Source organism: Schistocerca nitens, chromosome 3 (assembly GCF_023898315.1).
Source record: "Schistocerca nitens isolate TAMUIC-IGC-003100 chromosome 3, iqSchNite1.1, whole genome shotgun sequence".
Classification (NCBI taxonomy): domain Eukaryota; kingdom Metazoa; phylum Arthropoda; class Insecta; order Orthoptera; family Acrididae; genus Schistocerca; species Schistocerca nitens.
The window spans coordinates 782,840,937-782,854,010 of record NC_064616.1 but is presented as its reverse complement, the minus strand read 5'-3'; the positions used below and the strand labels follow the sequence as shown (position 1 = coordinate 782,854,010).

General features: G+C 42.2%; 1 protein-coding gene across 1 annotated transcript in view; it reads left to right on the top strand.

The window, feature by feature from the left end:
• LOC126249762 (ceramide-1-phosphate transfer protein) overlaps positions 1-13,074 on the top strand; it is a 42,419-nt gene that overhangs the window by 24,746 nt on the left and 4,599 nt on the right. Inside the window, exon 3 of the mRNA XM_049951452.1 lies at positions 5,503-5,678. Within this exon, the coding sequence (XP_049807409.1) occupies positions 5,503-5,678 (176 nt within the window). The remainder of the gene's footprint in view (positions 1-5,502; positions 5,679-13,074) is intronic.

Below are 13,074 nucleotides of genomic sequence, written 5' to 3'. Positions count from 1 at the left end.
ACATCAAGTATAGATTTAAGTGTCAGGATGTCTTTTCTGAAAGTATTTGTATGGAGTGTAGCCATGTATGGAAGTGAAACATGGACGATAAATAGTTTGGACAAGAAGAGAATAGAAGCTTTCGAAATGTGGTGCTACAGAAGAATGCTGAAGATAAGGTGGGTAGATCACGTAACTAATGAGGAGGTATTGAATAGGATTGGGGAGAAGAGAAGTTTGTGGCACAATTTGACTAGAAGAAGGGATCGGTTGGTAGGACATGTTCTGAGGCATCAAGGGATCACAAATTTAGCATTGGAGGGCAGCGTGGAGGGTAAAAATCGTAGAGGGAGACCAAGAGATGAATACACTAAACAGATTCAGAAGGATGTAGGTTGCAGTAGGTACTGGGAGATGAAGAAGCTTGCACAGGATAGAGTAGCACGGAGAGCGGCATCAAACCAGTCTCTGTACTGAAGACCACAACAACAATTTGAAATAAACGGTTGTACCTCTGTCATAAGTTGCACGGAGTCGTGTCTTTTCTATTTATTGATGATGACAGATTTTGGACAATGGTGTCCATTTTCAAACCATCTGGAAGTGTGACGAATACAAAAACTGCTCCTGCAGTGATCAAAGCAGTATTATGGCCTCCCATCCTTCTCCTACTCCAAGCTTGTGATATGTCTTTAATGCCCTTGCCATTGATTGAGTGTCAAATCATAATCTTCCTTCTTTTCTTCCCCTTGACAATAAGTGTGTGACGTGAAGAATAAATACATTTCCCTCCTTGACTTTTCAGCTGAAAAATTGCTAATGATGGCAAACTCTGCTATAATTTTCTGTTCAGTATTTCCTCACTCTTTTTATTCCATAATTCAAGTAGCACTTGACCACTGAATGATTTATTAAGTTGGAAGCTCAGCCATGAAATACCCATTATATTGGACTAAATGAACATTGTGTAATTATGTTTTATATTATTGGGCTAACTCGTTCCAAGTATGTACAAACATAAGAGAACTGCATGTTGCATATAACAGAGTGAGGTAATTTGTTTCAACACTGGTCTCAGATTTGGGAGAATCAGGGCTCATAATCTGTCCAACCATCCAGATTTGGGTTTCTCTAAATAACTTCGGACAAATGCTGAGAAGGTTCCTTCAACACAGCCATGGCCTTAGAGTTACGCATCTTTCCTTGTGTTCTCATGACTGAATGTGTGTATATTTGTATTTCTCTATGTATTACTTTAGTTTTCCTTGTATTAAGTGAACATATGCCACACAGTTGTAAAATAAATGGACGAGTAAGTTACTAATACACATATATTTCCAGTTTTATCCTGTGTATCTTTATAATCATGAATGTATGTGTTTGTTACTTTTTGTACATTTCTGTACTGCCACCTCAAGCTTGTGTCCTGGATAAGTATTTAATATAGGGTGATGATATTTCTCAGTTTACTTGTTTGTGTAATATAGGATTGAACTTTATTGCCTAGTTGCTGTAGTCAGCATGCTCATTCTTCAATTTATCGTCTTGTCAAGACTTCACTGGATACGGGAATATATTCAAGAAAATAAGTTTAAAGAATAAACAAATGCAATCTTATTTTAATTCAGATGCTTGGTTTTCACATCATAGTATCTGAGGAAGAAACGAAATTGAATTAACACAAACCTTTGAGCTACAAATCTCTTATATATACATAAAAAACTAGAGGATATTGTATAATATACTTTTGAACTATGGATATAATAGAGGGAAACATTCCACGTGGGAAAAATATATCTAAAAACAAAGATGATGTGACTTACCAAACGAAAGCGCTGGCAGGTCGATAGACACACAAACAAACACAAACATACACACAAAATTCAAGCTTTCGCAACCAACGGTTGCTTCATCAGGAAAGAGGGAAGGAGAGGGGAAAGACGAAAGGATGTGGGTTTTAAGGGAGAGGGTAAGGAGTCATTCCAATCCTGGGAGCGGAAAGACTTACCTTAGGGGGGAAAAAAGGACAGGTATACACTCGCGCACACACACCCATATCCAACCGCACATACACACACACAACCGTTGGTTGCGAAAGCTTGAATTTTGTGTGTATGTTTGTGTTTGTTTGTGTGTCTATCGACCTGCCAGCGCTTTAGTTTGGTAAGTCACATCTTATTTGTTTTTAGATATACTTTTGAACTTTATTTACACATCTTTGTTTCCAACTAGGAGAAGGAAAACCAAGGGATTGCTTTTTGTCCATTTTAATAATGCAGCATACTCAATTACTCCACAGGATAGAGTACCATGGAGAGCTGCATCAAACCAGTCTCAGGACTGAAGACCACAACAACAACAACAACAAATATGAAATTTTTATCCAAATGCGGAAGCAACGCCAAAAAAAAAAAAAAGCCTTTAAGTAACAGCTTCTGATTCCTCTGTTTATGAGAAGAAATGAGTTATGTACCAAGAGTTGCTTGATTGGAGTAGCATGAGCTGAAATGTGAAATCAGTAACTGAAGGGTGCATGTTTTTAGCTGCAATAACATTTTTGTTTCTAGTTTTCATATTTTCAGTTTTCGTAGTGTTGAATGACTGACAGACTTAGAAATCTGTAGTCATCCTATATATTCAGTATTCCTGCCTTCTGCTTCTATTTCTAGTTGTTAACTGTTATTGGAAAGTTTTCGTAGACGTCTGTGCTGGTCTTTGATTTGAAGAAATGTAACCAGCCAGCTGAAATATGTTGAACAACAATGAAACACACTGAACAACAATGAAACACACTGCCTGACAAAAATTATGAAGCACACAGGAGGAGAGGAGAGAACAAAAAAAAGAAAACTTCACAGCTCTAGATGGTATGTGATGTTATTGCAGTGATTACAAAACTGAGTCAAATTTACAAAGAACTTGGCAGTAAAAAACCCACTGACCCTTCTGGTCAGCATGCATGAACTGATTCAGGTCAGAATGGCGTCATAAAGCTGTTGCATTCTCTCCTGAGGCAACATGTGTTGTAACTGGCCCTTGACATCCTGGATACTGGTACTGGGATGGACTTGACATTCAAGCTTGTCCCACAAATCTTCTAACAGGGACAGATATGGGGTCTTACTAGTGGTGGGAGTACCTCATCATGCAGACAGTTCATAGAGACACGTGCCATGTGTGGACGAGCATTGTCCTGTTGAAAAGGGTTGCCGTGGTACTGTTACACGAGAGAGAACACATGGGGATACTATCTGTGTGTGACATACTGTTGTGCCATCAGAGTTCCCTCAGATACTCCCAGCTATGACCTGAAATCACACTTGATGGCTGCTTACATTGTGATGCCAGGAGTAACATCGTTGTCCTCTCGAAAACCTTAGAAGAATGGGACCTCTTTCCAGGTTGCTGATGTACTTATAACAATTATCATCCTGGATAGTGTAGGATCAAAGTTCATCACTGAACACAGTGTGAAACCATTCATCAGCAGTCCATGCTTCCCTGTCACGACACCACTCCAAACTCAGTCATTTATGTTGTGGTAATGACAGACTGCATGGGTGTGTAATTCCTTAGGCCGCCTGCTGCTAGTTCTGACCAACAGTGCAGGATGATATGGAATGTTGCAGGGAGTCCATTAGTTGGATGAAATGTGCAGATGTGAAGTAGTTAGTTTGTGCTTGTCGCACAATATGGCAGTCGTACCTTGTGATGATCAGACATTTTGACCGGTGCCTTGACTTGAAGTATAACTGTCCCCACATTACCATGCAATCCAACACCTTGCCACTGTCACATCATAATGCCTCACAAATCTGGGTATTGGACAATGTGACCAGCTGGGCAAATGGAGACCCATAATGAGAAACCTGTCAAAGTGTGCAAGTGCTGATAACACTGTCTCACATTACTACACAGCATCTCCATTTCCATCACAGTGACCACACATCGTCTGACTGTTCATGCTCCATACATACCCTACTAGGCCTGGTAACAACACTTATGCACTCTGGTGGCCATTCTTGCTCTCACAGAGAATTGCAACCCTAATCATTTATATATCCACTAATGTGCGAAGTGTGATAGAAAAGTAGCAGGAATTTTTTTCTTAAAGATTCTTTATTTATTCATCAACATAAATTTTGTCCCCTGCAGAGTAATCTGCCTCAGATATGATACACTTGTGCCAGCGCTTTTTCCAGTCTTGGAAGCATTTCCGGAACTCACTTTTTGTTATGGTATCCAGTTCCTTCAGTGATTCTGTTTATCTCATCAGTGGTGGAAAAATGATGTTCTTTCATGGTTCGCTTCAGCCTCAGGAATAGAAAGAAGTTGCAAGGATTGATGTCTGGTGAATACAGTGGCTGAGGCAAAAATTCACAAACAAGTATTGAGGTGTGAGCAGGAGCGTTATCTTGATATGATGTCCACGAGTGGTTTTGCCACAATTCTGGTCACTTTCTTCAGATCTCTTCATGTAAATGGTGCATAACTTCCAGGTAGTATTTCTACAACCATAAGGCAGGAACTCATGATACACTATCCCATTGTAATAGAAGAAAATGTTGAGAAGAATCTTTATGTGTGATAGTACTTGTTGAATTTTTTTCGGTCCTGGCTCTTAAGGTAGTTTCAACTGGGCCTTGGTTTTGACGTCATACCTGTATACAGATGTTTCATCACCTGTTATAACCTCCTTTAGAAGTTCTGGATTGTTGTCGACTTCATTCAGCAATTCTTGAGTAATGTCTATGCGACATCATTTTAGGTCAAAATTCAACAATTCTGGAAAGAACTTGCTGCTACATGTTTCCTGCCCAAAACATTTAAAAACAATTGATTGGCATGAGCCAAAGCATATGCCGACATCATCAGCAACGTCTCTGATGGTGATTCATCGATCTTGCGGAACCATTTTCTTTACTTCTTCCACATTGTCATCAATAATTGATGTGCTAAAGCACCCAGGGTGGTCATTTTCTTCAGTGTCTTCTCGACCCTCTTTGAAATTTTTATATCACTCATAAACTTTTGTCTTACTCATAGTGGATTCACAAAAAGCAACTGTCATCATTTTGAATGCGGTGCCGCACTTTATTAAATTTTTCAAGCAAAATTTAGTGCAAATTCTTTGAGCCACCATTTTTGAAACTAAATATTTGCCAAGCACTCAAAAAGATGTATAACCTTTTTGACTGTCAACACTGAACTAAAGTTTCAAAACAGATGAAAATGCAAAAATACATCCGGAACATGTGTACCAACAAGATAAAAATATTTGAAAATCTGATGTATTAAGCTTGCAGAATTAAAAAATTGCAATTACTTTTTCATCTCACCATGTACAAAGTCGCATTGATATCTGGCTATATCTTGTGGTTACTTCACTTCTTTTTCAGGCACTATAATTAGTTTTATCTTATATCAAACCATTTTTTGAAATTCCTTGCATTGATCTTGAAAATGTTGGAAATTTTCAGTTTAGTATCACATTGGTAATAAGAATGTGTGTATTTTTTTCAGATTTTATAAGGCTGTTCCTGACACGAGTGAAGGAGCTAAATGATAAAGACAAAACTTCTGGAGTATGCCAGAGTGCTTATGATGAAACTTTAGGCAACTTCCACCCTTTCCTTATTCGTAAAGGAGCAAAAGCTGCAATGTATGTGTTGCCAACAAAAGAGGGATTACTTCAAAAGGTAGGTCTCTCCATTGGCTCCCTCCTCCCTTCCCGTCTAGCATAAACATGCACACTACGTATGTATATAGAACAAAAGCATCGTAATGATAAACAGACAAATTTTGTTAGCCTAGTCAACGAAGATCAGTAAAGGTACGTGGGGTGTGAGCATTGGGGTGGGGTGGGCCTTAAAGGTAACTTTTTTTGGTTTTTCTTGAATAACTCAAAAATTGCGGCACTTAGCAAAAATGTTTCCCAGCATTAAATTAAACTTACTTTGAATTTTGTACAAAAGAGATCCTATTACGCTTTCCTCTGGGCCTAATGGTTATCATGTAAGAGGGGATGGAAAAATGGCAGATTATTAAAATATTGTCCTAATGTTATAAAATTGATCTCTATCTTTAAATGAAGTGGATTAAAAACAAATATTAAATATGTGCACTATGCCTAAGTGTAGTACAGCTGTATTAAGGAATAAATTGTGTTCCAGGGATGATGAAGGGCAGGACCTGTGGGGTAGTAGCACAGGGGAAGGTAGGCCGCTGTATTGTGTTCCTGCATTTTGCTCCTTCGTAGGTCTGCAAATTGTAGATCAAGGAGTTAATCCCCACTCTGTCTACCCCATTATGTGTGACAACCCTCTACAATGTGCCTTTTGAATAACTGGTGATGCCCACGGGATAGGATGTTTATTTTCTAGAAAATGGGTTAACACTACAAGGAATGAAGATACCAGTTACTAATAACACTAACACAAGAAACACATATGGACAGAAACTACATAAATCTCTGCAAAGTGTTCTATGCTGCTAGAGGAGAACTTGAGTCTTAGTCATCCTCTACAGCAGCTGTAGTGTTCTTCCAGGAAAGGCAATGTCCCCCAGTATAAGTGCTACTTGATTTTCAGTTTACAGACAGACTATACTTCCCCAGCATTTCCTGTTCAGTTCTCTTATGTGAGTAGACAAAATAACTCACTGAGCTTGTGTTTGTATAGTGGAGCTATTTTCAATTTATTAAATGAGTACTTTTTGCAGCTGTTAAGTAGACTTTTATGTACATTATGTTCCTGTAAACAGTGGCTCAGTGTTTGGAATTGTGTGATTGCAATTTTGTCAGTGATCTATGTAGGGGTGGTGGGAAATGAATTGGACTGGTAAATGTGAAACATTGTTGCTTTCTATTGTTGACAGTGTATTGTAAAGCCATGTAATTGTGTACATTGTGTTAAATTAATAAATGCCCAGAGAGTTACTGCATTTCTCTCACCATTAATTGTGTTACTGGCAGGCTGCAGAAATCTTTTCCATTTGGGAAGTGCTGGCACTTGTAGAGTGGGCTGCTCTGATTGGAGCCACTTACCACACATCCACGGTGTATCTTTGAAGATGGTTGTGGATGTATTTCATGGAGTGGGACTGCTCATGTTTGGGTGCAGAACAGTATGTGCTGTCATTCACTGCGTGACTTATGTTGAAATATGTAAAGTCCTGTAACACCTAGGTGACCTCTTCCTGTTGTAGATTGGTACAATTTAAGCCTCTGGATCTCTTCAGGTGTGACAGCTGAGTCTTGGTTGATGCTTTTGATACCCCTCATTCTGCGAAAAGTATTCCAGACAGTGATAGTGCTGACAAATGAAACCAATTTTGTTTAATACATATTGACAGTGTGCTATACTTGGGACCACCTGTTCAGTGTGGTAGACAGTCAACAGCTTCAGCTGTTGAGCTTTTTTACATAATAGCTCAATTAACAACTGCAAGTAAGTACTCATTAAAAAACTGAAAATAACTCCACCATATAAACACAATCTCTGTGAAGTTATTATGTGTACTTATGTAAGAGAACTGGACAGGAAATGATGGGGAGGTATAGTTTGTTCATAAACTGAAAATGGAACAGCACATGTAGTTGGGGAAATTGCCTTTCCCAGAAGGACACTGCAGCTGCTACACAGGATAACTACGAATCAATACCCCCTTCTAGTAGTGTAGAACAGTGTGCACAGATTTACATTGATTTGTCCATGTGTGTTTCTTGTGTTAGTGTGATTTGCACTCATCTGTGCACTCCATGTAGCACTAACGCATTTTGTGGAAAATAAACATCCTCTGGGCATTTCTGAATCCTGCATTTTTAGTGATTCATAAGGCATGCTCTGGAGGGTATTTGCTTCTTGTGACATAGTGGGGTAGATAGAATTGGGAAACACATGCTCGATCTTCAGTTTGCAGACCTATGGAGGAGGGAAAATCTTGAACAGAATCCAGTGACCTACCTTCCCTCATGCTCCTACCCCATAGACATGGTACACACATTTAATATTTGTTTTTAACCCACTTTATTTAAAGATAAAGATTAATTTTATACTGTTAGAGCAATATTTTTAATAATCTGCGATTTTATTTATTTATTTATTTATTCCCCCCACCCCCCCCCTGCCCCTTCAACACGGAAACTATTAGACCCAGAGAAAAAATGAACAGTATCAGTTTTAGTGGAAATTTAATGTAGTTTAATTTTGTACTGTAAAGCATTTTTGCTATGAACTGCAGTTTTTGATTTATTTGGGAAAATGTAAAAAAATGACCTTCAACCTTCACTCCCCACCCTGATGCTCACACCCCACCAGTTAGGATTTTTAGTATGTTGTTCCTGACACTTCCTCCTACCACTGAGCAAAAATTTGTGGCTACATGATTTTTTTTTTCCCCAAATTTTCCTTCAATGACTGGACTGTGTAATGCTGTCAGTAGGATTATATAGAACCTCTGTTACACATAACACTGAGTCTCGTGTTAAGCATATAGATTTAAATGTATAAAAATTTTTCTTTATTCGGTTTGTTATTGTTAAAGTTATCTTCTTTGCTTTTTTTGTAGTACCAAAGGAAAACATGAATTAATTGATGAGTGATTGTTATATAGGTTCTGCTTTTCCGATTACAAATTTCCATTGGTAGTAGCATGGCCACCGTCCACTATCTGGCAAACTCAGGAACACATTACCTTCTTGCAGACTCTGGCACACTCTCAAATATGAATCAGGTGAATTGGTGACACTGTCAGATACGATGAAGGAAGGAATAGTATTCACATTGCTTCTTCAGCCAACAGGGACCAGTAAACTGTCCCTTCTGTTGGAGTGCAGTACTAGACTTTCTTGAGGTTTATGTGTTGGTTGTAATAGTATATGATGCATTTGCCACTCTTGCATTCACAGTATCCTGTTGCCAGCTGTGTACCTGTTAGGATTCTGTCATTTACACATTTAAATCTTAACTGGTTAGACTGTTGGCTGTTAATGGAAGCTGCGCAATAGTTTTATGGTGGTCATTAGCAGTTCATCCTCTTTAATGCCTGTTCATAATGGTTCACATGAACATCTTGAAGAATATCCCCTTCTAGTTGCATGTGGTTCATGAGGAGATAATGCCCATTTCATAGCTTTCCATTTTAGAGTGTTTTAAGTTAATGGGTAATACAATATCATCAAATTGCAAATAAAAAAATGTATCAGCTCGTGTCAAGCACAGGCCCCTGCATTGAATATTTTGTTGTTGTTTTGAATTGTATTTTCTACTGAAATATCTATAACAGTATGTGAAGCGTTAAATCTACTGTATATTTTTTGCAGGCAGTCCGTCTTACAGCAACGTATTGAGGGCCTTCTCTTTCCATCATATCTTTTTTACAGATGTGCTATTATTTTGGTCTTGATAGCTAATTGTATATGATTGTAGCTCCCCCTGCAGGCCCGGGGGTTAGAATAGGCCCGCGGTATTCCTGCCTGTTGTAAGAGGTGACTAAAAGGATTCTCACACGTTTCGGCCTTCTGTGTTGGACCCCTGTAGGGTTTGACCTCCATTCTTCAAAATTTTTTCCGAAGAGCGAGCCAATTGGGGAAGGGTGCCTTACATGGTACGTCGTGTCCATAGTGCATTGAGATCTTTAGCCCCCTTTCTCATCGTCACACTGCAGTCCGGTTCATTCTCCATCTCTTGGACGAGGATACATTGCTGGGTGTGGTTTCCACCATGCACTATGCAGTCTCGCTTTCTGCATGCCCACGACGATGACCATGGACTTCTTTGCACCTGATACCCAACACAATAGCCAGTCCGTTGTGGTGGGGCCGCCATGTACCTTGTTGGTTGTAGCCCCGACAACACAGGGATCGCTCTGCTGATGCCTGTGCTGTTAATTCCCCATGTATGCCAAGGAGTAGATGCCTATCTCCCTGGGGCATCAGGACTCCCGGCAATGGCCATCCTGCCAGGTGGCCCTTGCTGCAGCTGGGTGGCGCCCATGGGGAGGTCCCTTGGTCGGAGTGGGTGGCATCAGGGTGGGTGACACACAGTGAAGCATGGCACATCTTCTCTTCCTGGTGGCCAACCACCAGCAGTCTCTAAGCATTTGAGGGCTCAATTCAATGCGCAGATGTCTGACCCCAAATGGTTCCCCTCCCTGGCCACACCATGAGAGGAACGAAAGGCTAAGGCTGGAAACAATGCTTATTTTGTCTGGTACCTAGTATGTACAAGAGGGGAGTCTTTCATGACGATGAAGCCTCAGCTCTTTGTAGAGACTTTAGAGGACAAGTTTGGGGAAGCGGAGGGCTTGTCCAAAATGCACTCTAGGTCAGTTTTTATAAAGACAGCATCATCTGCCCAGTCATGGGCATTACTAGCTTGTGCCAAGTTGGGGGATGTTTCTGTTACCATCATGCCCCATAAGAACTTAAATATGGTCCAGGGTATTATATTCCACAGGGATCTTCTTTTGCTGTCTGATGACAAGCTGCTCGCCAATTTAGAGTGGTGAGGTGTTCATTTCGTCTGGCGCATTCATCGGGGTCCGAGGGATAATCAGGTTCCCACCGGTGCCTTCATCTTTGCCTTCGAGGATGATACATTGCCTGAAAAGGTCAAGGTGATGGTATACTGTTGTGACGTCAAGCCCTATATCCCTCCCCCGATGTGGTGCTTTCAGTGCTGGAAGTTTGGCCATATGTCTTCCTGCTGTACTTCCAGCCTCACATGTTGAGATTGCGGACACCCATCACATCCTGATAATCCATGTGCCCCACCTCCCATCTGTGTCAACTGCGGAGAGCATGATTCACCTTGCTCGCCAGACTACAGGATTTTACAGAAATAGAGGAAAATCATGGAATACAAGACCCTGGACCGAATGACCTACACTGAGGCTAAAAGGAAGTTTGAACACCTCCATCCTCTTCGTATGACCACCACTTATGCCACTGCTACAACTGTTCTAGCCTCACCAGCTCCACCTTTCCCAGTCACCTCTCAGAGCCGGAAGACTACACCTGCCCCCTTGATGGTTGGGGGGGGGGGAGGGGCAATTCCCTCCCTGTTACTCCTGCACCACCACTTTGGGAACAACACCCCTTTGAACCATTGGGGAAGTCCGTCCCCACTTCTAAGCCAGAGAAGCGTCCACCTTCTTTGGCTCCTCTTGCTCAGAAGGGGTCCCTTGGGTCCCTCCCTTCCCAGGTTTCTGCCAGTGGGAAAGGTGACGCCCGCCAGTGGCTGAAGTGCCCAAAAGCAGCTGGTTGTAGGGCTTCATGATCCTCCTCTGTTTCGGAGACTGACTCAGTCCAAGAAGAAGACCCCTAAGACCAAGGAACTTGCAGTGGCACCCACCCCACCACTACCTACAAGCTTTGCATCCAAGAATGAGGTGGAGATTCTGACGTCCGCTGTGGACCTGGATCTCACCGGACCCTCAGATGCAACGGATAACGCTTCCTCAGGAACTCAGTCAGTGGCAACAGGTGACCCTGTGGCGTAAGCCGTCTCATCGAATGTTCAATGCCTTCCTAGCCTCACAATCATATTATCCTCCAATGGAATTGCGGCAGTTTTTTCCACCATCTTGCTGAGCTCCGACAACTTATCAGCCTTCACCCTTTCTTCTGTATTGCTTTCCAGGAAACTTGTTTCCGGCAGTGCGAACCCCCGTCCTCTGTGGCAGTCGGGGTTATTATAAGAATTGGGCAGCTTATGCGAGGATATCTGGTGGAGTCTGCGTCTACGTCCTTAACTCTCTTTACAGCTAGTGCGAACCTCTTCAAACACCTTTAGAGGCTGTCGCTGTTAGGGTGTGGACAACTCAGGCTGCTACTGTCTGCAGTATCTATCTTCCACCAGATGGTGATGTCCCACAGCATGTATTGGCTGTGCTGATAGCCCAACTGCCACCTCTCTTTCTGTTACTGGGTGACTTGAAGGCCCATAACCCTTTATGGGGTGGTTCGGTGGTAACAGGCCGAGGCACTGTCATAGAGAAAGTGTTGGCACAGCTCGACCTTTCTCTCTTAAATAATGGTGCCTCATTTCAGTGCCACATTTTAGTGTGGCGCATGGCACGTACTCGGCCATTGACCTTTCAGTCTGCAGCCCTGGCCCTCTGCCACCTGTCCAATGGAGTTTGCATGACGACCTGTGCAGTAGTGAACACTTTCCGATCTTTCTGTCACTGCCGCAGTGTCGCCTCCCAAGATGGGTCTTGAATAAAGCTGACTGAGACTCATTCGCCTCCATTGCTACTATTGAGCCTCCTCCTCATGACGCCATTGATGTGGTGGTTCTTGCGATAACCACCGGCATCGTTTCTGCAGCAGAACCTGCAATTCCCTGTTCTTCTGGATCCCCTCGGCAGTGGACTGTGCCCTGGTGGTCACCAGAGATTGCTGAGGCAATAAGAGATCGCAGGCGGGCCCTCCAACGTCATAAGCGGCACCCATCACTGGAACACCTCATTGCCTGTAAGCGGCTTTGTGCCTGAGCCCAACGCCTTATTTGCCGATGGAAGCAGGAGTGCTGGGAAAGGTATGTCTGCACCATTGGCATCCGTACCTCTCCATTGCAGGTTTGGACCAAGATTAGGCGATTCTATGGATATCAGATCCCTGTGCTTTCCCTGAATGGAGCAGTCTGTACTGAATCAGACATGACTGTAGAACTCTTAACAGACCATTTTACTCAGAGTTCTGCTTCTATGAATTACCCACTGGCCTTCTGCTCCCTGAAAGAGCGGTTGGAACGTAGGAGCCTTTCATTCCATACACACCACCCCGAATCGTACAATGCTCCATTCAGTGAGTGGGAATTCCAAAGCGCCCTAGCTGCTTGCCCTGATATGGGTCCCAGGCCAGATCGCATCTACTATCAGATGCTCAAACACCTATTGGTGGACTGCCAGTGATACCTCCTCGAGCCTTTCAACCGTATCTGGGTTGAGGGTGAATTCCTGACTCAGTGGCGGGTAAGTATTATCATACCAGTGTTGAAACCTGGCAAGAACCCACTGGAGGTGGACAGCTACTGCCCCATTAGCCTCACCAACATTCTGTGCAAGTTGCTCGAACACATGGTGAGCCGG